The following is a 26074-nucleotide window of genomic DNA, read 5'->3' as shown; positions in this document are numbered from 1 at the left end:
CATTCTTACCCACGTGAGCATGGCTGTTTGCCAGACTTCTTGTCATTGATGAGGGGAGAACTCGCATCTCTTGAAAGACCAACCCATACCAGACAGAATGCTTGGTGCTTTTTGTATGCAGTCTCTTTTAATTGCCACAACAATACTATAAAAGCTATTACTGTCTGGAATTTTTTTTTTTTTTAAGTTGGCTCCACACCCAGTGTGGAGTCCAACATGGGGCTTGAACTCATGACCCTGAGATCAAGACCTAAGCTGAGATCAAGAGTCTGACACTCAACTAACCAAGCCACCCAGGTGCCCCTGTCTGGAAATAATTTTATAGATGTTCAGTAACTTCCCTGAAGTCACAGAATAATTTAGTGACTAAATCAAGATTGGGACCCACTTTTGTCTTGAAGGAGAGGAAGAAATTTTCCTCAGTCCCAGGTTCTTCTAGCTGGACTAAGAATTACATTTACGTGAGACAGGTTTATAGGAGAAAAACGCAAAGCTTGATTATGTGCCCGTGGAGGCCCAATAATGAAATTGAGATCTGAAGAAATGACCAAGGCAGGCCGTTTTATGCTCTTTAGACAAAGACAATAGATCTGGGAGGAATTGACAGGACGAAGAAAACTTAACTTTGGAAGCTTCAATTAGTAAAGAATGCTAAGCAGAATTTGGCTTGGGGTAGTAAATTAGTAAAAAGTGAGAAGAGTTGTTTACACAGCCTTCTTGGCTCTAAAGTTCCCATCTCTGGTGACAAGGATGTCTCTACCTCTTGGTACAGGAGGGTACATGTCACATGGGAGATTTATCTCCTGCTTTCAGGGGGACAGAGGAGGGTCTGAGGGTCCTTCTTACACAGGCTGTCACTTAAGTAATTTTATTTAAAATAATCAATACGGCGACATAGCACATTTTGGGGCAGCCTGCTCTTGGCCCCTACAAGTCTCCAAAGCTTATCTGCATTCTGTTCCTTTGTACTCGAGAGCTTTATCGGTGGTTGAGCCCTTACAGAAGTTCTCACGGCTTCTCTAAGCAACATCCACTGGCAACACCGGTCTCTGACAGAGTCCGAATGCTCCTGGAGAAATGGAGTCTTTTTACATCCCAAGTATCTAGTGCAACTTCTGGTACATAGTAGATCTTCAATTGCTCACATCGGCTTGACTTATTTCATAATGTCTCAGCTACGGTCCCAGGGACATTTGAAAATCGTGTCTTGGGGCACCTGGGTGGCACAGCGGTTAAGCGTCTGCCTTCAGCTCAGGGAGTGATCCCGGTGTTCTGGGATCGAGCCCCACGTCAGGCTCCTCCGCTATGAGCCTGCTTCTTCCTCTCCCACTCCCCCTGCTTGTGTTCCCTCTCTTGCTGGCTGTCTCTATCTCTGTCGAAAAAAAAAAAAAAAAAACAACTTTAAAAAAAAGAAAATTGTGTCTCACTGTTACTTGGAAAACCACTAGGGTCTCAATTTTGATTTTGATTTTATGATATCAAATATCCACAAATGTTAAAGAGGCTTTGTAATCAGACATAGGGAAGCATGAAGGGGTCAGTGAGATTCTGAATCCAATCTTAATAAAAAGGGACATGAAGAGACTATGCAGATACAAGGTTGTTTCTGGGAAACAAGGGTGGTGGTTTTTTTCTCCTCTGTTTCCAGATGGGTTTAGGACACTTGGTTGTCTTGCCTGAACTGTTCTATTGTTCTCGATCGTTTCCAGTCCTGACATCTACAAGACCATATTTTTCACAGGTAATTACTGAATGAAGTCTGCTTTGTCTTTACAACCTAATCCATTGTACCTCATTCTCACTCATATATGAGTTTGACAAATGTGACACAGAAACATATCAGGACCCAGAGAAAGTGTAGAACTGAATGGTGGGAGAAAGAGAGCACTCTTTCTCTGACTTGGGACTAACTGGCGAGTGATGCCTTCAAGGTCATGGCTATTGTTGCAGCCCCAAGTAGAATGAGTCACATGGAGACCATGTCTGTACATTTTTCCCTTGAAAGTCTCCTCTCCTGAGCAGTGGGCCTTTTCTGTTGAATCTGATTGGTTTGCTGCTAACATGTTACCTGGTGAGAATCAGTATATTTTTATACCTTGATATTTTTAAGAAATTATCTTTATTTTCAATTGTTCATCTAGACATGCCAATGGATATTTAGGCCACATTTTGAGCAAAACTCACAAGGTGTGTGTGGTTTTTTTTTTTTTTTTTCCAAATCTCACATGTGTACAGAAAACAACACAATTTTAAGGATTTGCTTAAAAAAACAAAGCATAAGAAATACAGTGAGACACAAGCTCATAACCAAATTCAAATCAGTGAGCAGATCTGATTCAACATGACAAAAGATTACAAAACTAGTCTGCATTTTGTAGGAAGCACTATCTGAAAACAGTGTTGCCGGACACGCTCCAAATGCCTTTGTGGGAAGCCTTAAGCAGGTGGAAAAGAGCGGGAATTTTACTCAGCCTAGAGGAGTTATGGATAGGTCCGGGCTTCTGGACAAGTTTCTGACTATTCACAGATGCTGTTAAAGGAGAAGCAGGCTTTGACGGTCAGGCCTGGCAGTGACGAATATTCTCTCTCTTAATTTGATCTGAACTCTATTTTCCTTACTAAAAATAGCCCTTTGATTCCTTTCTTCTCGAGGCATGACAGAATTAAACTTGGTAAGTCAACTATTGGTGGTCCACGGACCAGGAGAAGAATATAAAGATAAAATCCACGGGTGATCCAACGTCCGCGTCTTAACTAGCAATTGAACTCCTCTATTGAACGGGAGCCACTAGGAGGCAGGAAAAAAAAGTTGTCACATTTTCTTTCTTTCTTTCTTTTTTTTTTTTTTTTGCCAAAAAGCAAGGAACTCAGGAATACTCCAGATGGTTGAAAGAAGGACAAAAATGCATCTAGTTTATGCATCGTGTCTCATTTTACTTCAAATTTTGATTGTACTGGTAGCTGCTTCATAACCGGATATTTGGTGGTTTTCTCTGCGAGCTCTTCTTCAAGACCTAATTGTAACATGGACTTTTGTCCTATGAACTTGGAACTACTAAAAATGCCTCCAATCTTACTTATTTAAGTTACAATATAAATATAATTTAAACAAAGTCCATTTCCTAAACCCAAGGCAGAAGCCCCATTTGCTAAAATAACATCTTCTTTCTTTTCTCCACTGCATCATCCTTGACAATTGCTTTCCTTCATTTGATCTCATGGACATTAAACACAGACCACTCGAAAAGCTCTCTCTGCATCATCAGACCAAAGTAAGAGAGATTTGGAAGCAGGAATACATTCAACATTTTCTCTTGGGGCCTCACCAAGCTGAGCGCTTCAGAGGATTAAAGCAATAAAGAATCCTGTGTCAGTTCATAGTCATTACAGAGACCAAAAAGCTAGTGTTGAGATTTCACAACTCCTCTCTTACCCATATCAACAATTTCAACTTCTCGTCTGCCCATTTCATGAGGTTTTCACACTTCCTTTAGTACCATCTGACAATCTCTCCTACTTTAATGAAAATATAACCAACTTTCCAAAATTTCCCCTAAACCTTCACTCAGCAAACCTCAGTCTCTCTCTAGAAACTTATTACAAACCAGTCAAGTTTCTAACATTTCATTTGTACATTAGGAGGGAAAAAACCCACAAGAGTCGCATGTAGGAAATGAGAGTTAGCTGTCAGTTTGTCAGCTTGAGAAACAGCTCAATAGTGGCAGAAATGATCACCTATCATTCTCCCACTACAGCGTTATTTAAGGTAAGAAGAAAGGGACATGCCAATTTTCATGTTACATTACTTACGCTAGAATTTTTAGGGAAAAGGTTGAACTCACAGAGTTTAGTCACTAGAGAAGGATGCTGTAACGAACTGATTGTCCGACCAAGAGTCTGCAGAAAAAAACAGCAACCAGTTTCCAAGGTGACTCTTGTTCGCTAGAACCATAATGAACCACGATGACCTGCCAGGAAGGTAAATTCGGTCGAAAAACTGAAATGTTTTCTTGACTTAAATAATGTTAACTTCCGCTAAATAATTGAGTAGTTGTTCACACAAAATTAAGGAAAAAGAAAAATCCAGTTACTATTAACACCAAAGAAATGCACGCCAACCATAAGCCAAAGGCTCTTTGGTGCAGTAGCCATAGCAGACAGAAGTGTGGTGGGAGGGCAGGGAGTTCCCTGACGGTTAGATGGCGGGTCATAGGAGGTTTGTGAGACCTGCCGTGTCTCCCGCAAGGCTGACACACCACCACGGTCCAAGACAAGAGTCACATAGACACAAGCTTATCAGCTGGCTTATTAGAACAGTGTGCAACATCGCTGTGTTGAAAAGTGACTTCAGGCTTGTTGAAAGGTCTCATTAATCTGAGGAAACGGTGCTTGGTACCATAGATTAAACACTATGGTCTCAAGCGGAATGCATGTGAAGTTTCCAGAATATTTCCTCAAAGACTTTAGTCAGTTTTGGTTTGTGACCTTAGCTGGAAAGCACAAAGATGGGCATGAGGAGGCAGTTCAGAAGGATGTCTGTGAGGATTTAAGTCGGGCAGCTTTCAGAAGATGAAAGATGTTTAAAGTTAAGGCCTTTATCTGCAAACAATAGTATATTAATAAACTCTATACCAGATTTACAAACGCATTCTCTTGTATTAAAACTAACAGTATTCTGTTCACAGTGCCATTGTTTATACAGGTAGCAATCCCATAATACTCATGTATTTTGGCATGGGAATCAGTAGCGCTTGGTATTTACAGAAAATGTACACGTGTGCATATTAACATGTCACGGCATCTGAGTTATTGATAAAAGACAGATCGGCTAATGGTGCAAAGGAATGGACTGTACAGCACCTTCCCCTCGGATCGGATAGGAAACGTGGTTTCTTAAATTGAGCAGACGCCAAATCTCTGACCCAAAGTGGCATAAAGTCAGTAACAAAACAATGAACCCCCTGTTCAAGTTTGGGTACATTGAGTAATCTTAGTCCAAAGTTTTAGATCCATTGTCTAGTGCATAAAATATAAAAGTTAAAAAGATTTATTATTATTTTTATAATAATAATTATTATTAAAATAGAAGGTCCTTTCTCTCGCGTTCTCTTCTGTGCTCTCGCACTTCAGACCCATCTCCTTGGAGTTCCGAATGTGCTGGTGTGTTTGTCATGCAGATCAGCAGTCAGATGGCAAATGCTAAAACGCTCTGGACTCGCCACCGTCGCCTGTCGCAGTGTGACCCAGGGCCCGAGGGGGACATGGCAGGAGCACCTCTTTCTTACTCCCCAGTCTTCTCCTTGAGGGGCGAACCTGCCCCCCGAAAAGTGCTCCCACGTTCCTGAATGGAGTTGCTTATTTCGGCAGCGAAAGCTGAGGTGACGGATGGCTTCTGTACACTTGGACAAAGGAGAGGAGGCAGGTGAGTAGGGGGAGGGTGGCATTCCGAGGCGCCCGGGACGAGACCCAGCGCGTGGCTGCGCTGGTCGGCAAGAGCCCCCCCAGCCCTCCCGGAGCTGCCCCCCTCTCAGGAGGCCTCTGCTCGAGGAGGTTCTCCTTCTCTCTGCGCGGAGCAGGGGCAGGCGGCTGGGGCTACGGGGCATCGCCTTTGGTCCCAGGCTGCTCCTCGTTCTCAGTCCCTTGGCCCGCGTGCTCCGCGCCGCCGCCGCCGCTTCTGCGCTGCTTCGGCAGCAGGCTCTTCCACTGGGCTTTGTTGTGCGAGAGATGGCGCAGCATGCTCTCGGACAGGGCGCTGTTGCCCGTGAAACGGGCCCACTCCCGGAACAGCGGCTCCACGATGTAGGTCATGAAACCTAGAACAGGCAAGGTCAAGCTCAGCGCCAGAAGGCGGCACCGCGTGCGCCTTCCTCCCTCCCGGACACCTGCGCGAGCCGCTCTGCGCCCGGCCCGGAGACACGGCGGCAACAGGTGAGCCGGTCCCTACCCGTCAGTTTAGGAGCACCGGGTATGTCACCCTGGGCTTGCTTCTTAACCCCTCGGGCCTCAGTTTCCTCATTTGTAAAAAGGAGCTAGGAAGAGTGCCAGACCCGTAGGGCTGTTATGACAATGAAATGACTTCACACCGGCGAAACGCTCAGAGAGCTCCTGGCACGTAGTAAACCTTCTAAAGGCTGGCTGTTATTATTTGCTGAGGGAGAAAGACGTATGAACAGAAAGGTAGGAAAAAGTCGGTGTTGGAGCTGGGGTGGGGAGCTGAAGGAGGGGAGGAAAGGGTGAATGAGATCAGAAAGGGGCACATCGTTGTTGATTTAGACCCATCTGGAGAATTCATGTTTACCTTGTGAGCTATTTTTTCAAGAGTATTAATTCACAGTTTTGTTTTACTCTCAATTATGTTAAGCAACTAAATGTAGGTAAATAAAAGTTCACTCATCTTCAATATGGATTTTTACTTGCATCAAATCCCTACTTTAATGACCAGATAAGATTGGTTGATATTAGATATGTCTGTTCTCTTAATTATTTTAGACTTGTTGCGTTCTAATCATATTTCAATGTTAGGGTGCTTTCCATATTAAATATGATTTATCAAAGCCAGGATGACTTCCAGTCTAGGCTGGAATGATTGGAGTCATCACAAACTTGGACATATTTAAGTTTTATTGAAATGCAGGTGTGGGGAGAAAAGGCAAGTGTTTTTCAGCATAACAAATTTTCCACCAACTGACACTTTATGTTTACAAGGCTGTGAATTATAAGGCTTGATTTGGTTATCTCTTTATTGAACAAACAGCAGATGCTTGGCCTTTGAGGGTGCTACAGAGAAGGAAAGAGGATGCAGGAATGCAAAATGTTATTTCACATTTCTGCATTATCTCATCATATGTGAAATATGATTTAAGTCTTATGAAATCATTTTAGATCACTCAAACCTGAGGAGGAAAGTTTAAGCCAATGATAAGGTTATATAAGGACTCAGCGAGTAAGGATTTCCTTGAATTTTCTTGTTGGCTATTCCTGAATTTTCTTCACTTCCTTCATAACCTCTGTATCTAATTTCTAATATCCTTCACTGTAAGAGAGATTTGATATTAAAAAGGTAGTTCATAAAATTATACTATTCTAAAGTGTAAAGTGTAAATATTTATTAAGTTTGCCTTAATATAAAAAAGCTACAAATCCAACATTTAAAAATCTGGTATTTAAAAATCAACTCATTTTCTTCCTGACCTTACTGGGGAATTATCCCTCTGTATTTCTCTTCTCCGATGTAAACACCTCTCACGGTAGAGCAGGAAAGGCCATTTTGAAGTCTGAATAGACATCAGGAGGTACTTTTTCAAATGAAAGTGATTTCTGCACGATCACGTTTGGGAACCTGTTCCATCCGTTCCCCGTGCATTGTGCCAAGCTCTTTCTTCTAAGCAAGCGAGGGACTGACTGCCTGGATTTTGTCCTCCTGGAGGGCTGGAGTTGGGGAAGGGAGACATGGTGGCCTCAGGGCAAACAGGGATTGAAGGCAATCCTCTTTCTCCTCCTCCTATAGCTTTCATGAATTAGAGATTCATTTGATCTAATATCTTCTTTCTAAAATGCAGAATTTGGTGAAGAGAGGGGAAGGGATTTTAAATCCCACTTCCACTTGGGTGAATATGAATGACTTAAACAGAAAATCAGATCTAAACCTGAGATGGCACATGGGGAAATTCTCACTGTGGACTGGGACAGAAAAAAGAGAGGGGACAGTTTCAGTTCCAGGGGAATCAGGGCAGAAGAAATAGCTGCATTACTTAAGGCCCACTGGTAAAATCCTCGTCTGGGAGGCTGAAGCCTGCGGCTCCCATCAGAGTCTGTCTATCTTTGGATTCTTCCAGATTAGCCCGATCTACCCCTTCACACCACACCTCCCAACCCTGACCCTACAGAGTCTGGAGACGTGGAACAGAGACCGAGAAAGATTTATGTACGAAGGGTTGTTTTATCATCACCTTCCCTTTCTCTTTATTATTGGTGTGCTGGTGTAACATCCCTGAAACTTTCCTATTCTCTCAATCCCCACCCCATTTTAAAAACAGGTATCTATGGTAACCACATTTTCCTGTGCTGAAAACCAGGACATATGATCTGACAAAATAAGTGTGTTCTCATGACAACAACAGGGCAGAATCTCTAAAATCAGGTCTGTCTTGCAAATCCAGGTTGTGTGTTTAACAATGTGAACGCTTTTCACAAAATGGTTTTAACAGGAGCCTGGCAAATTGCTTTCTAGCCGGGGCTTAACAAGTGGGGCCCTGGAGTTGGGATTTTGGTCAGGGTCTATTCCTTTTAAATTGCATCTGCAGAACCCCATAACTAAGCAACTTGGGTGGAGGGGATTGGCTCCCGGGAGACCAAGGCTGAATTTCTGTTCATGTTGCTCCCCTCCCCGCATTGCCCCAGTGATTCTGTAGCTATGTCATTGTCCTGGATTCTTGCTGGTTGTTGTTGTTTTTCTAACACTCCCACCTTTTCCTTTTTTTTGGGTGGAAGAATCAGTTTAATTGTAAAAACAACATAACAATACTAAGGGCAATTTGGAAAAAAAATGAATCACCAATAATCCCATAATTTCAACATCTCTATCTTAATATTTCCATATATCACTCAAATCTTTGTAACTAGATTAATTTTGTTTCTATTTCCTGAGGATGACTTTACGACTCTTTGGTGGTTTAGATTTGACTCCTAGTGATTGTAAGCATATTATTATTTGACTAACTTGCTCTGGGTTTCTTAATTTTCAGCTTATTTTTTTCCGATGCCCCGTTCCCTCCCAAGTAGAGGCATTAAGCCTTGAGCCTTACAGAGGTCTGCAGCCCTGTGAATGCATTAAGCTCTCTGAGGTCGGTGGGAGCTGGTACATGTCAGGGCTATAGTTTATGAGTAATAGAGTTCAAGTTCTGAGTTTGGTTTTAATTGGAAGGAACTGCAAGGAAATGAAGGACTTGCTTTAAATGTAGATGGAATTGGTAGAGTGTTTTAAGAACTGATAGAAATTCTTACTGGATCAAAAATATTTCCTACGTGCCTGAAATTTCCACCATTTGATTTGTTGAATGATTTTATGCATAACTTAAAGTAATCATTATTTTAGATGCATTAACATCACAGTTGAACAGTTTACTGCAATTGACACTTGAGAATAAGACTGAAAAGAAGTTTTGAAGTGGAGAATAGAGAAGCATGGGATCCGGGGCCACAAGGGATAGGATGGTTTGCAGAGCACTGGCCCTTGGGACTGCGTTGGGGATGAAGGGTAGTGGGGTAGATTGGAAGAGTCCTCAAGGTTGATTCTGCCGACTTTCCACTCTTTGAGTCCCAAACAGTGTGAACTGATCTGTTCCTCAGCAGCTAATAGTTGGTTCTTACGACTTTCCTTCTCTACTCGATATGGTTTTGATTCGATTCTGAACTACCAAGTTAATACAGGCTAGTTACAAAGCCTTTCTCCATTTTTCATAGCTTCTCGGTTGGTAATTACCCAGTAGATCAGTCATGATTAGAGTGTTTATTTGGACTCAGCCACTCATTAAACCTCCAGTTTGCATCTTTCAAAGGCTGCGTATAGATTTTCTTTTCTATGTTACTCTGGTAGAAGTGCCAAAAGTGTTTATTTAAAATTAAAACTGAAAAAAAAAATTAAAACTGAATTCAACTCACCAATTTGTATACTAGGGATTGAATCTTTCTGTTGATTACAAAGCGGACTGATTTCCAGTTCAAATTTCTGTTCAAGGTCACCTAAGAAAAAGAAACACGGGTAATCTAGAATTTGTAAAAACGAGTGTTGCTAACTTTAGTGATCTACTTCAAAGAAGTTATTCTGGGAATTACTGTTCACTGCCTGTTACCATTAGGAACTCCCTAGCACCCACTTGCTCTGGTAGCCTCTGTGAAAATACAAAATATCTGAGTGTCAATGACCATTTACAATAGGCTCATTGTAAATAGGTATGCTCTGGGGCTAGAATAAACTTTTGACCAAGATCTATAAAAACAAGGATACAAGTAATGAGCAATTTCCTACATGAAATGGAAGTTCTGGCTTTAAGTTACAGGTTAAGAGAACAGATTTTGTGCTCCCCCAGCCTTTCACTCTGCCTGAGCCTCGTCTGATTTCCTCTGAACAACAGGAATAGTGAGGAGGCAGGGAATGGGGGTGAGGACTAGAAAATCTCACTTGAGGAACATCTCCGTCTGTAGCTACAATATTAAGCAGAAATAAATATTATCGCCTTTAATCTGACTCAGTGTCACTTAGTGTAACTAAAGCTCAAAAAAAAGTATAAAAGTCAGAAAAATATTTCTTTTTAAGCCTTTGCCAGCTAGAAGACCAAAGGCGAAATGTACCATGTAAAGCTTTAATCAGAATACTTTATCAGTCCTTCAGGGGGTGAAGAATTATGGGTAAATTTTGCGTTGGGAAAAAGTCTGGTTAATCAGTAGAGAAGCTGGTCCTGGGAAACAGCTCAGATCACAGTTGTGAATGTACACTTCTGTACGAGAGAAGGTCAAAATACATTTATACCGTGCTTAGTGTGTGCCAGGCACTATGCTAAGCATTTTACACATGTTTAATTAATTTCCTCCTCATAACGACTTCATTGTAATACCCATTTTACAGATGAAGAAATTGAGATGAAGGGAAGTATTTTGACCCAAGTTGTCACATTACTACTAAAGGGGGGAGCCTGGATTCCAACCCAAAAGTCTGGCTCCAAAGTGTCTGCACTTAACAGCTGAGCTAGAACCTAAGAGATGCCACACCTGTCATTCGTTTTACGCCTGTAGCTGTGCCTCCTGTGGTCCCTTGGGCCCTGGTTATTCTCAAGACCGAGGTAAGGAAATCAGTCTGGCTTAACCTGAGGAACTCAGGGAAGCAGATGACGCTAGCCTTCTGAGGACAGGGGGTGACACCATTTAATATTAAAATGAGTTCTAATATCCAAATGAGATCTACTCCTTACCTCCATAATTCTATTCATCGTGATTTTTCAGTCAGGCTTGACACTTTGGAGGAATTGTCTTTGATTTCTCCCTTCCCTTCACCCTCCATATTGAGGCATCAAATCCTGTTGATTCCTCTCTTGGAATATCTTTTTTCCCCTACTCACATTCTGCCTGACTCTATTCTGGCTTATTTATAACTCACTTTTGGTGTTTGCTTTTTAGCTACTTTTCTGCCTTCAGTGTTTCTTCTACTTCAATTATTTATGTTGCCTCAGTTGCACTTCTAAGATGACGCTCATTGCCACGTTCTCTACTTGAGCCTGGTTGGTGTACGAATCCACAAATCCCCACATTCTCGCCTTCTCTGGGTCCAGGTTGCTATATGAAGCAGGTCTCCATTTCAATGCCTTTGTCCAGGTCTGTCTAGGCAGACCAGCAGCATCAACAGGACTTTCTGCAATGATGGAAGTGTTCTCTGCACTGCCCACCACAGTAGCTTTTTGCAATATGATCAATAACTGAGGAACTAAGATTTAAATTTAATTAAATTTAATTATTTTACATTTAGCTATTGCCATGTGCTTCGTGGCTCTCCTATTGGAAAATACAGCACACTACCCATCCTCCAACATCCAGTTTGGATCCTACGTCCTCAGCACCAGATCTTCTCCTGTGACCTCCACCCTAAGAGGTCATGCACTTAGATCATTTTTTCATTTATTCATTCAACATAGACTTATAAAGCAGTGTACATTTCAGATTCTTTGTTAATCAATGTAGAGAACACAAAGAGGAAATTTGCATCATTTCGCTCCTCCAGGAAATTTACTGCCTAGTATCTTGAGGTTATGAACCATTAGCAATACTTTGTATCCTTTACCGCTCCCTTCTTGGGGCTTTGTGCATAGGGAAAGTTGTGCTAAGGTTTAGACAAAGTTGTGCTAAGGTTTAGACAAAGCTGGAAGCAGATGTTCAATAAAAACTTCACTCATTTATGGCACATAAGAAGTAGGAAGAGCAGTAGGAGAAGAAAGGGAAGAAGAAAGGGGGGGGGTAAACAGAAAGGGGAATGAACCATGAGAGACTACGGACTCTGAGAAACAAACTGAGGGCTTCTGAGGGGAGAACCATGGGGGAATGTGATGGACTGGTGATGGGTAGTAAGGAGGGCACGTATTGCATGGTGCGCTGGGTGTTATACGCAAGTAATGAATCATGGAACTTTACATCAAAAACTAGGGATGTACTGTATGGCGACTAACATAATACAATAAAAAAAAAACTTTTGGGACTCTTGGTTGATTGAGAAGATGTCAGTCGGTGGTTATAACAGGACAGAGATTTGACTTTCTTAAAACATGGAGAGGAAGGAGTTGAATGATGTTCAGAATCCTAATTTCTGTTCTCAGAATTTAATGCTATTTTCCTAATCCATGGGGTGTCATCTTTCTTACCCCAAAGTCCTCAACCTTGATTTTAAAAGTTTTCCTCTGCTCAGCATCATGAACCATCAAAGATAGTTGGGCTAAGACTATGAGCAGTCTGTGGAAACCCAAATACCTAACTGAAAGCCAGAATAAGATCAATCAAAATGATACAAATGGTGCTTATAGAATTAAAAAAATTAATTCCATAGAGAGGCTAGGCTGTTTGGATGACCAGAGAGTCCAGTCATTCTGTCTCCTTTTAAACAGGCAGAACTTCTGCTCGACCATAGGCTATTAAATTTAAAAGGACCCGACATACCCTCTCTGTATTCCTTTCTCTGCCAGGAGACATGCCAGAGCAAAGTGCATGGAAGCTCACTTTTTATGGTCAGAATTACATGTGTCCTAGGTCGTTCTGTCTTGTAACGCTTCATGTGCATATATTGTTAGGACAACAACCAGTTTTGGTAAAGAGATCTTATGGATCCCTTTTCTTGGTGGGTCCCATTTACTCCATGTAGTTAATAGCTTCAATTCCCCAGCTCCGTGGGCCTTACTATCTCCCCAAGTGACATGGCCCCCTGCCTCGAGTTGCTCATAATCCAAATAGGAGGTAAGATAAGCAAAGGGAAGGGTTAAATGGCAATCGGTGCCAACAGGAGCACACGACTGAGTCAAAACCAAGAGGGACAGAGTAGAATCTCTTTTCTGCCCCATTGTTTGATTTCCAAGCATGAGGATCTTAGCCCTTCTCTCATGTTGCTATTTCAATATTTTCTATATCACAGAGTAAAGAAAATACTTGTCTGATCTAAGCCTCCTGTTCCAATTTCATCATATTTCCTTTGGTTTCCTCTCATTGGAGATTTTATACCATAGGCCACAAGAACTGATCTGTTGACTTCTAACCACTCACACTCAATGGAAGTGAAGTCACACAGAGTTGTGGGCACTCCAGGAGCGCTTTTCCTCTGAGCGAAAGAGGTGGTGAGCAGAGCCTTCTGGCCTCACGTGAACCCAATCTCTTCTGCTTTGTCTTCTGTCTTTGGGACCATCTCGATGTCACTGACACATCTTTCGATGGAAGCTTCTCCAAAAGGCTCACTGTTGCTACTTGACCTCCCCACGGCACTGGTATGTGGGACACTTCGGGCTTTATTTGTTCTCAGCCTCTCAAACCTGATCCTGTCACTAACATCAGGGCACTGTTGTGCCTGAACAGACATCCTGAGCACTGAAACAAGGCTTGAAGAAACAAGGCTGTGTTTAAAGGCCGATATCCCACCCAGTGTCAAGATCCTGTTCGCTCATTCATAGCCTTATTTCTGAATTAGGTTAATCTCTTAAAAATCATACCCGAACTTGGGGCCACTTCACTTCTCACTGAATATGTTTGAAAGGATGAGCTCAATTCTTGGCAGCCATGCTCTGTTTCATTATTGACATTATTTAAGAAAGCCAGGAGAAGGAATACAGAAGGAGTCTAAGTCCCGTCGGATTGGAAAACATTGACCCCGAACGGCATTTAGCCTTTAGGCTGTGCTAAACTCATTAAAATGAAGGTCAGAGTAAAAATCAAGCTGTCCCTCACATTCTTATATCCGCAGAGGAAAACCATTAAAAAATTATATATACATATATAAAAATATATATATACACACATACATTTATTCCTCCCTTTTGCTCATTTTTATTACACCTCTTTACTACCTGTTTTCATAGTAAGACAGTGTTATTTATTTTTAAATTATTTCCCAAAAAGGCCTGGATGGTTTGCAAGAGAGTTAAAGAGAAAGGTTAGGATAATAAGAGTTGATGAAAGAACAAATGTCATGATAGATTAGCCATTTCCTGTTTGATTAGGATAAATGCCCAACAGGAAGAGGGGCTGTGAAAACTCAGCTGTCAGATCACTACTAACCTTGCCTGTAGAATTCTTCACAGACCCTTTCACTCCATTGCTTGCTCATCTCCCAAATTCTACAAGGATTGCAAATGTCAGCACACTTCAAGGCAATCTGAGAAATGACAGGGCGGGGAGAGATGGTCAGAGGATGATCCTTCAGCAGCCAGTGCACCCTACGCCCCACAGGTTGTCCCACCCGCCGGGGTGCCTCACGGTAGCGAGCCTGTATTTACCGAGCGCCTCTTCAGGAAACAGCACTTATCACCACCACACAAAACCTTCATTCAGAATTCCCACTTTATAGCTTTGAGAAGGAGAGAAGAGCCACCGTCCAAGGACACGGAGCTTCCTGGAGGAGGCTCGGGGTGGGTAGGCCAAGGAAAGCGGCGGCCTGGCTCCTTCTACCGCCCCACGCCCGTGAGCAGGGAAGCCGCAGGGGCCCCAGCCAGGCTCGAGTGAGATCATTTGGACCTCATTCTCACAGTGGCCACATTGACAGACTCCGGGTATCACTTCGCCTACGTGTCTGGGTAGAATCAGCAAGCCCCCACTGCCAGCCAGGGAGCTAAGTCATGTCAAACCTTGGAATGTGTCATCCCCAAAGCTAATTCAAAGCTTACTTCACGCTGGTCTGGATGTGGGATGCCAGCTTTTGTCAATAGTGCGGACTCTAAGAGGGTTACCTTGAATTCCCAGAGAAGGAGATTCTCTCCCTTAACCACCGACTGTGGAGATGGGCCCCACGTCCTACCCCCGCAGCAAAGTCTGTTTGTTTTGACCCAGTTCCTGGGCATCACAGAAACACTGGTAGTGCTGGCATCTGGGAAAACCCTGATCATATTCAAGTTACATATTTGATTGTTTCTTTATTTCCTGGTTGACAGGGACGCCAGTTCCTGATGGAGGAGGTGAGGAGCAGAAGTCCCTTCCAGGCTCTGCCCTTCAGGAATTCATTGGCGTTAGCAAGCTTTCCTTTTGAAAGGCAAGTGTGCGGGCCAGTTCTTGACTCCAGGCTGGAGTCATGAACACCAGATACATTGATCTTTGTGGCACTCGGGGACTAGAAGACTAGTTTGGAAAAAAAAGAAGGAGGGAGACACAGTTCTGTAGCTGGGAGGAAGGCATTTCCTTGGAAGGGTGGAGCACCCAGGACAGCCACAGGGGTCAGCAGGAAAGCACGGAACGAAACGCTGTCCAGTTCGGTCTGCCACAGGCAGCTCCATTTCCCTGGTAAAGTTGGTCTATGTAGACGAATCCAGGGTTCATCCATTCAGCCTTTTGTGCCAAAAGGAAAGAAGGAAGACAAGAGAAAATACAAGAAAAGGGCTCTACGCTTGGGGTCCACTTGTCCTTTTGTGGAATGAAGCAGAAAGGGTCACGCCTGACACAATTCAGTTCACTCAATTAAACTTAACACAATTTATTGATTGATGTCTTAAAATGGTAAGACTAGGTAAACACGCTTGTGAGCATATGAATTTAGGAATAAAAGGAAGTAAAGCAGGGTTTGATAAAACAGGTTTTACGTGAGGGAAGGTGACTTGGTTTTCAATTTTGCTCGTACTACAGTTGATATAATCTAGTTTTGTGTTACAGAAACAGTATTTCTAAATTGCGCGGGTATCACAGCAGTCACTTTTACACAAAGCCACAAAACGTGGTAGGTTCTTACCGTGTGCAATCACCCCGAAGGGCTACGTTGTGGTGACACAGCCACGGGACAAGGAAAAGTGAGAGATTATCAACTTAATGACACGAAACCCAGATTTTGCTTGCTTGGAAACCACTTAAAAATTTCATGTGTCTCAGGGGCGCCTGGGTGGCACAGCAGCTGAGCGTCTGCCTTCGGCTCAGGGCGTGATCCCGGCGTTCTGGGATCGAGCCCCACATCAGGCTCCTCTGCTATGAGCCTGCTTCTTCCTCTCCCACTCTCCCTGCTTGTGTTCCCTCTCTCACTGGCTGTCTCTGTCTCTGTCGAGTAAATAAATAAAATCTTTAAAAAAAAAAAAAAATTTCATGTGTCTCAGAGCTTTTCATAGTCGGTCACCGCTCTAACTTAGCCCGTGGGGGCTACTCCTTCTCACATGTGCTAACAGGATTGATCACGTCCCTAAGCGTTTTTACTCAGCAGGATGGCAGCCGTGGCCGTGGTTGTCGGTGGTGGTGTTTACCTGTAGCATGAAGTGCCTGTCACGTACATCCTCCAGCCTTAAATCTTTATTGTGGAGGTGAGCTTTCAATCTGGTCAGAAATTCATTCTGCCTGTTGATGTCTGTTGCCAAGATCAAGGAGCCCAGCTGCTGTTCGATATCCTGTCTGCACCCACGAGAGGGAACGAGAAAACACACACAGAGAGCAAATCCTTTTGAGGAGGGCGATTGATTCTGCCGCCATCAGGTAGCTTGTAATCTCATTTCTGCCTTTGATTCCCAGAGTCTAGTCGCTCTGAGCCCAAGGGGGATTCTGCACCCGCTGTCCCTTCTGTCTTTGGGCAGGAGGTGTGCTAATAACTCTACAGCGTGATTGAAACCTTGAGTGAACAAAGTTGTGGTAGTTTATACATTCCCGTGGTAACCGTGGGTCTAAAAACTGAAAATCGACTAGAAATGCATGCTTTAAGTGAGACGCAAAAAGACGGTAGAATCGCAGGAGTTTGGGTTGTGCTCTAAAAGAGGTGAAGTCAGCTCAAACATTCAGATTTGCATGGGGAGAGAAAGGGCATAATGACAGTGATAACAAGGAAGACAATAACAGTGACTATTCTACGGTGTGGAAAGTTACACCAATGGGACAAAACAGGCCAGGAAAGATACTGGAACTTAAAAAAGAATCATGGATAATGAAGACACCATTAAAAACCAGTGGACAAGCAATATATCAGTCGACAAATGGTATAGGGAAAATGAGATATTTTGGAAAAATAGGCAAATTAGAGCTTTACCTCACACACCGAAGGTAATCAATAGAAGAAAAGATCCATAACTATTTTTTAAAATTCATCTTTGAAAATTCAATATAGGGCAACCCTCTCGCGTCCCCTCCCTCCTTGGGAGCTTTGTACTATCATTTCACTATCGCTCAACAAACCTTGTTTTGCTGCCCACCACAAAAAAATAAATAAATAAAAAATAAAAATTCAATATATTTAGGTTTGTATATAACATCTGCATATAGCAGTCTATATGAAGTTGATGGTCGCTTACGTTTGAACCTATTCTTTACTCCTCCGCCCCCCGCCTCCCTCATTTTAGGTATATCGTGTCATACTTCATATCCTTTTATTTTGTAGGGTCGTAGAGCACACAGAGTTGAATGAGTAGGTATGAAGGAAATCTCTGTCAGCCCCAGCCAGGTTAAGAACACGAATGCACAAGGAACTGCATGCCAGGACTGACTCCTGCACCTGCCCCCATAATCCTTTTCGTATGATTGCATAACAATTATTCTTCCTACAAAAGCAATTTATAACGCTGCATCCCACAAAGGCATAACAAACATGGCGTTTTTATTTGGAATCCATTGGGATGAGTAGGCGTATCTCAGGAAATGAATATAACTGAGCCACGAGAAGGATTAAGGCAGGTATGACAAAGACAAGTCTGGTCCCGAGTCCTTCCCTCCTTTCTTCCTTTAGTTTTGTTCTTTCCTGTCTGCTCTCTCTCCTTCTCTCCCTTCTTTAGCTGTCCCTGCCACTTACCTCCTCCTTTCTTCTCCTTCTTACTTGATTTCTTACTCTAGTTTTTAGTTCTTTTGCATTTAGTTGTTTGGATCTTTGCAACTGTTCTAGCAAAAGGCACAGGTTTTTGTTCCATGCGTGACGCTGGGTTTTATTTCATTCCAGGAGGTAAAAAACTATCAGAATTGAAATCCTTCCTGCAAAAGCCACGTGCCTCTTGGTGCTAGGAAACAGCACCAGATAGTATCACAGGGCCAGGAATAACAGTAGGAGCCCAGAGCACACTGCTTGTTCCATAGAGATGAAACTCAGCACCAACTTTAAGTTATGCCCCCTTCTGTCTACCTGCTGTCTTCTAGCGATGCTGGGCTCTGCGCATTTAATTTAACAGGTCAGAATTAGTGGTGGCCTTGGAAGACGTTACAGCAGTTAACTTGGGACCATGTGGAAAATGAGGTACTGGCCTTGGATTTAGTAGGCCTTGGCCTAAACACCTGGGCTAACAAACAGTGGACCAGAGAACTAGTATTTCCCTTTCTGTTTAAAATGCAAGAGACATAGGTAAATTAATGGCCAAAAATGGCCGGGGCCAATTCAGTTACTTTAACAAAAGACATTTCAGGAAAGAATTTCTGACTTTTATTTTTGCTAAGACTGGCCATTACAAAACAAACTTTGTCGAACCAGTCTTAACTCTAGCTTCAGATCTCCTGTGTTCCTTCTTGGCAAGTATTTATTATTTGGATCTTCGTGGGAGGACAGTGTTGCTAACATAAAAGACAGGGCTTTGACAAAGCAGAGCATTGATACTGAAGAGTGTGAAAGCTGGGGGCTGCTTATTATCCATGCTCGTGTCAGGTCATAGACTGTCCAAGGGCCTCTCAAAGCTCACGGAGAGATCGAGGTTCTGGGCTGCTGTAATTGACACGGAATCCCCTCTGATCGACAACAATGGAGCGCAGGCAGGAGGCACAGCCTGCGGGCTTCCTGCCATTATTAACCCTGGGGCTTCCAGCCTGCCCTCGAGAAAGCGGCTTATCTCTAAGCTGTGGACGTCAGTGCGTTTCATCTCTACCCCGCTTACGTCATTTCCTCTGGCAAGTGAGCAAGAAGTCTTGATTCTCGAAGCATGCCGATTGTGGATCGCCAGTGGTGGTTCTCCAGCACAGACGTATTCTAGGAAGGAGGAAAATCACCGCTATAAATGAGAGAGACATCAGATTCTGATCTTTCACACCACACACAGTTCCCCTGCGGCCAGTCTATACCTGGTGACAAAGGGGCAGGCGAGAGAAGAAACATGAAATAAAACCACCACAGGCTTCTCATGATGGTGGGATAGTGGCGGGATCATGGCAGGGCTGGCCCTTGCTGACCTTCCCCTGGTGGGTCATTCTCTCCTGCCCCTACCCCCATTTTTGGTAGCTCAGTCAGACAGCACTCAATGTAGAAGAAAAACGTGAAGCAGGTAAAATGGTAGTAATGGATACCATGTGTCTATGCGCATAACATAATCCAAGACTGTACCACTCAGCGGATCAGAGGCAGGTCTCGCAACCTCTGATCCACTGCACTGACCACTGTTTCTCCACGCTGATGAGAACCTTCTGTGTCTGAGCCAACCGGGCAGCTGGTGACATGTTCGGATTCCTGAGTCCCAGTCAGTACAGTTTTGATTTGGTAGGTTTTTGGTGAGTAATTTTTATGTTAACTAAAGTTTGAGAATCACTGCTGTGGAAGTGGCTTTCTCAATAAACTTTGTGATCCGTATATTGGCATTTAGCCTTTTAGGGACGAGTTTCAATCCACACTCGCTTCCTTGTTCAATGATCTTGATATTTCTTCCCTCGTGGGAACCTCTACTATGTTCCATCTCTCCTTTGACCTTATTATCTTAAATATGCTGCTTGTATACACATTCGCTAACTGTTTAAATAGTGACTATTTCTTACAATCCATCGTGTTTTATGCGAATTAGCAAACATTACAACCTTGCCACTGACTTGATGCATATAGAACTGAACGTCTCTGGTCTCAGGAAATATTTTTGCTCTTTTTTTTCTTATTTATTTATTCAGTCTCCATTTTGTTTCAGATGGAGTTAGAAACTTACACAAAATACAGGAAGATAGCATTTGTTAAAAATGATAGGTTATTGTAAGACTCTGTGTATATGAGGTACCCAGAGTAGTTAAATTCATGGAGACAGAAAGAAGAGTGGTTGCCAGGGGCTGGGGGAATAGGGAGTTATTATATAATGAGTACAGAGTTTCAGTTTTGCAAGATGAAAAGAGTTCTAGAGATGGATGGCAGTGTTTGAACTACACACTTAGAAATGGTTAAGACAGTGAACTTCAGGGGCACCTGGGTGGCTCAGTCATTAAGCATCTGCCTTTGGCTCAGGGCGTGATCCCAGTGTTCTGGGATCAAGCCCCACATCAGGCTCCTCTGCTGGGAGCCTGCTTCTTCCTCTCCCACTCCCCCTGCTTGTGTTCCCTCTCTCGCTGGCTGTCTCTCTCTGTCAAATAAATAAATAAAATCTTAAAAAAAAAAAAGACAGTGAACTTTATATTATATTCATTTTGCCACAATTTAAACAAAAATTGAGAGGGAAGAAGCAAGGAAAATAATATGGAGACTAAATGGAACTGGGAGAGAGATTGGGATCTACTCCGTCACTGTGTCCCCCACGCCCTGCTCTAACTGAGCCACATGCAATGCTCAACTTCTTCAGCAAATGGGAACAGAGAACCCCCATGAGTGATTGAGTCTAGCGTCCATTAGGAAAAAGTCAAGAAAACCTCAACCGTTCTTGGTTCTCAAACCAGACCATGATCTCCCCCCAGGACTTTGTAGAATGAGTTTCATGTGGCAGCATCTTGTATAGGGCACTCTGTGGCCATTCCTTTCTCTCCTCGCCAAGGAATTATGACTCTTGATTCACCACGTGACCAGTGTTTGAACCAGCGATGAGATTTGGGGACTTTTATCGACTGGTCTATTATCTCCTTTTGGGCATGAGCCACACACAACAAAAGAGAATGTTTATTAGACATAACATGCCAGACTAATTTGTTTTGATTGCAAAGATTTATGAGAGCAGAGATGATCAGTCAGGGTGATGTAACGGATGTTCTATGCTGCTGGGACGCTTAATTCAGTCACTCATGAGCGTTCACTTGCAAGACTAATTCCTGTAGATGTGGACATGAGTAGGTTTTTCAAGGGGTCAGAAAACTGTAACAAAACCTAATGATAAATGACACCATCTCCCTGTTGAGTGGGACAAAAGTGTCTGGAGGATTGCCTTCAGCATTGTTACTCATGCCAGCCTGATTTTATGTCTTCATTAATAATCTTCCTGAAGACAGGATAAAAGGATACTTGGGAAACTTGCTGGTGAAACCCTATTTGGAGTGGCACTCTTGGAAAGTGGAAGGAAACTGAGCGAGCCTGGATGCTGGCACGGAATAAAAGACAATAGAATACATGATTACAAACGCAAATTTTCGTGGAGCAGTCATTATAAAAAAAGTGTGTTTTGTCCAGAACTGTGTTGGAAGTAGGGGTAGTTCCGTGGATTGCAGAGAATAAGAAAAGAAAGGCGGCGGGGGGAGGGGGCGAACATTTACAATGCACCTACTCTGTGCCAGGCATCTACATGAGCTCATTCAATCCTCACTGAACTCTCTACTATTTTTATCATTAACTCACAGATACTAAAATTTCAGGTTTCTCCGCAGGGCTGCGCAGCTAGTGAGTGGCTGAGGAAGGCCTTAAACCCAGGCCTGCCAGTCTTCAGGGCCGAAGCTCTGCACACACCCCTTGCTGCCTCCCAAGAATTTCCTCTGTGTGGCCACATCTAAGAATTCAGAAGCCTGATATTTATAGATGGATGAATGCCTGCAGTTATGCTTAATTTTCCAGAAATTACCTGTAAGTTGCTACTTTAAAAGTCTATGGTTGATTGTTTTAATGAGATGTTAGTTTCTAACCCCACACTGGAATCTTTGTGTTTACCTTTAAATTTTATTTCACTGAGAAAAAATCCCATAGTTGGAGTGCTGGGAGTTGAGTAGATTGAGGTTGTGTTGGGGAAGAACTCATCTCTCATCTGCTTTTAGCCCGCACATCTGATTAGACCTGTTGGTTCTTCCAACATGGTGATGCTTATGCCAATCCCTTCCTTTCATTCAAGTGACCCTTCTTAATTCTAACCTCCTTCAATGCATCCTCCCTACAGTTGGGTAGGAGGTAAGACTTGAACAAAGGCTTGAAGGCAGGAGGGAGTGTGAGAGGGGAAGTATTAGGATAAGAAGTTAGACAATGAGAGACCAGATCCTGTATGGCCTTCTGGCTATTATAAAGATTTTGATTTTACTCTGAGAGATATAAGGAGCCATTGCAGGAGTTTGGGAGGAAGGAGATGATAAAAGATTTTAATAAGATCACTTAGGCTGCTATGTTGAAAGTGGACTTTGGTGGGAATAAGTATAGAAGCAGGCATAGCTGGCTATTTGGGGGGAAAAGCAGTCATCCAGGCAAGGGATGATGGAGGCTTGGGGAGCGAAGGGGAAGTGGTGAGAATGGTTCCTCTGGACCCATAAGGATGACTGCAATGTTTTTGGCCTGAGAACTGGAAGGATAGTGTGCTCATCACCTGTGATGGGCAGGTTGCAGGTGGAGTGGGTTTACAGGAGCTCAGTGTTGGACATGTTGAATTCTAGATCTCTACTGGACACATGGATATCATAGTGGAGATATCAAACAGCCAAAGAAATAATAACAACAAAAGGAAAATAGAATAGTCGCATGAATGTTGTAGTAATTCGCAGACTGGAGGAGAATGTCACATAAAGAGAAAGACCATGTTGATTAATCATTCTGATGGTCTCTACTTTAAAATTAAGTATCAGGTGTAGCAGAGACTCCTGGATGTTCATCCCCTCAATCTGTTTTCCTTTTCTCCTTATTCACGGAGCCTCAGTTTTTAGACAGTCTTATGGCTGGCTCAAAGAAAACATTTTTCAGCCTCCTTTATAACTAGGTGGGATCAGTTGGCTAAATTCTGACTCATTAAACGTACGCGGAAATGTTGTGTGGGATTTCTGGGAAGCTTGTTTAATGGGAACTGACTTCTCTGACAGAGGCCTCTATTGTTTTTCCCATTCTTCCTTCTTACTCTCTGGAATGCAGAAGGAATAGCTAGAGCTCCAGCAGCTATCTTGGGCAATAAGGACAAGTGTCACACCCTAGTGATGGTAGCTTGTAGAACTAAAAGCATCCTTGGTCCCCTCATCCTTAATTTTGTGAAGCCACTGTGCCTGCTCTGAACTACCAACCTCCAGACGTCTTTGATGGAGGATAGAGATCAACTTCTGTCCTCGCTTAAGTCACTGATAACACCAAGTACTTTAAAGTTAGTTTATTGTCTTCCATATCACCCTGGAAGACTTCATGAAAGGACTTTTCAATGTTCTGATCTGTAATCATGCTTGGTTTTCGCATAAGAGTGATAGTAAAGATTTTTATAATTCCAAAAGGAGTGAGGAGAAATCACCTTAGTAAAGTCAGAAACACATGTGTGTGTGTGTGTGTGTGGGCGTGTACACACACCCACTCACCCACCCACCCACCTACATGCATACCCACACACTTGCATGCACACTTCTTACTTCTGAGAGAAATCATTGCCATCTCCTGGGAAAGACTTTCCTAGTTCTCCAAACAGAACTGACAGCTCCCTCTTCCACCCCAAACCCAGGCTTCTGTCCTGGTGTCTGAGACACTTTATAACAACTTTGTTCCCTGGCTCCCAGCTATCAGTGATCATCATAGGTTCTTGTTCATTTACTCTTGACAATAACTTTGAGAAACTATGCTCTTCATATAGTTTTAAAAATTGATATCTAAAGTCACAAATTTCAGTGGTAGCATATTTGTGACTATTGGAATTTTAATACAAAATCATTACATTGCTCTTTTTATATTAAATGTATCTAAGGGAATCTAAATACCAACTGCATTTAATGCCCATTTATCTCCTGTTGGCAAAAACACATGAGTAATTTATTCTTTGAGTTAGAATTTTAAGTTGATTCTTTTCCTTCTAGAACTTATATTCCCATTCTATTTCCCCATAGAATTTTATTTTAATGTAATATATTCTTAGGTGTGAAATTCTTTTATTGTCATCCTATCATATTTCTCTGCAACAAAATAAATACACAACTTGAAATTTTAATTTAACAAACATTTCTAACATCAGGTTTTCGCATAAGAGTGATAGTAAAGATTTTTATAATTTTTATAATTTTTATAATTATAGTAAGTAGTAAATTTTTTTCCAGCCTGAGTTTACAATGCAATTGTTATTAGTAATAACTGATCAAAATACACGTATAGGGCCAATTTGGAAAAAATTGTGCTTAAGAATAAAAATTTTCTGGCAATAGATCTATTTATGTGATGGCTGGGAGAGTTATAATATTTCAATTTTAGGAGACTCTCTTCAATATTTTTAGTTGCTCCTTTGTTGGGACGACGCGCAATATCGGTACAGTGGGGCACTACGCAATCTGCAGAATGGGTAAGAGATATGTTCTTCTTTTGCAAAGTGAGAATAGCAGAAATGTAGAGCTGGCTTGACTGCCCTGCAAGCACATTCCAGACAGGTCAGCTTAAGGGCCTTAAAATGGATTCTGTTAGCACTATTCATGCCCGTGGAAAATCTTCGTGTATCCCCAGGGGCACACAGGCTTGGCCTGAAAACTGCAACCATACATGATCGCCACCGAGAGCAGGGAGCATATCTTATTTATCTTTGTGCCCCAGTATGTGGCACAGTGCCAGTTAAACAAGTCAATATTTGTTGAATGGATACTGACTAATTAATTTCCGAAACCTAAAAGTTCAGTAGCTGCAAAAGTTTAAATAACTGTAAAAAGAAAAGAGTTCTGTTAATTTTTTTGGCCAATACCTAAAAGAAGCCACACTTGGGGTCTTCTTTTGGGAACTCCTTAGATTTAGGCAGAAGCCAAAGAGATTTTCAAAATTATTTGAAAAGAGTGATGGGCTTTTTCCCACGACTCATCCGCAGATAAGCCAGGATCAAGTAAATGATTCTGGAAATAACATATATCACATAGCATTTGTTAGTTCCGAGACAAACCAATAAAATGATTATAAAGAATTTTTCAATCAATGTTTTTCATTCTTCAATTAATAAGAATTTAATAACCAACAGGAAGTGGACAGTGAAAGTGCATGCCTTGATTTGGTGGTCTCCCTGGTCTGAGTGCTGTTGCCCCTGCTTGGCAGATTTCCACTCAGGGTCCCTGGGCAGCCTCGCTGTTGCCAATATCCCTGACCTCTCAGTGGGACTCAGATCCTGTCTTTCCTGCTGCATGCATTCAGTCTACACCATCCAGCCACCCGTCTCCTTACTCTTCCTGCAATCCTCCTCCTACTCAAGGAATGTTCACTGGACACCGGGACTGTACTGGGTGCTGAGGCTACAGCAGTGAGGGAGGGAGGTACCCAGAAGCTTGCAGGTGATGTGTGTGTGTGTTGGGCGGGGGGTGTGGACAGCAGACCAGGCAATGGCAATTTAGAGACATGAACACTGGGAAACGGTTAAGTAATGAAGGGCTGGGAACTCTTATAGGAGGAGCAGGGAAAATGGGCTTTTAAAGAAAAAGAAGGCTTTCAGGAAAAAGATATGTCCAAATTGAGCTCCAAAGGATGAGTGAGTTAGAGAGGAATCGGGGAGTACAGTCAGCGGAGAGGAGGGATAGCAGGGATTTTGATTTGTTTTGTTCATCTTCTAATACCTGGTACGTATTAAGCTCTCACTGAATATTTGTTGAATGCAGAAGACAATGAGTGATATGTTTGGGAATCTCAAAGTAGTCCGGGGTGGGGGACGCACAGATGCCTAGCTGAGAGATTGTAGGAAGTGACGATGGAAGTGCAGCAGGGCCAGATCGTCTCAGGGTTTGTGAATTGTGTGAAGACTTTCGGACACGATCCCGAGGGCAAGGGGGTTTTAAGCAGTCCCCCGTGGGGTCAGATTTGAGTTTCAGGAAACTCATCCTGGCTGCACAGGGGAGGGAG

General features: G+C 42.7%; 1 protein-coding gene across 3 annotated transcripts in view; it reads right to left on the bottom strand.

Moving 5' to 3' along the window:
* Positions 1-2102: 2102 nt before the first annotated feature.
* Positions 2103-26074, bottom strand: part of PDE7B (phosphodiesterase 7B) — a 319969-nt gene continuing 295997 nt past the window's right edge. For all 3 annotated transcript variants that reach the window (XM_045814715.2, XM_045814716.2, XM_045814718.2), the window contains 5 exons: positions 19044-19135; positions 16455-16599; positions 14299-14395; positions 9661-9741; positions 2103-5813 (listed from right to left, as the gene is read on the bottom strand). In XM_045814715.2, coding sequence (XP_045670671.1) covers positions 5593-5813; positions 9661-9741; positions 14299-14395; positions 16455-16599; positions 19044-19135 — 636 coding nt within the window. In that variant the 3' untranslated portion in view covers positions 2103-5592. The remainder of the gene's footprint in view (positions 5814-9660; positions 9742-14298; positions 14396-16454; positions 16600-19043; positions 19136-26074) is intronic.

Source organism: Ursus americanus, chromosome 11 (assembly GCF_024610735.1).
Source record: "Ursus americanus isolate L20-20 chromosome 11, mUrsAme1.1.p, whole genome shotgun sequence".
In the NCBI taxonomy this organism is placed as follows: Eukaryota; Metazoa; Chordata; class Mammalia; order Carnivora; family Ursidae; genus Ursus; species Ursus americanus.
Note: the sequence above shows the minus strand (reverse complement) of the source record. Positions and strands in the feature narration are given on the sequence as shown.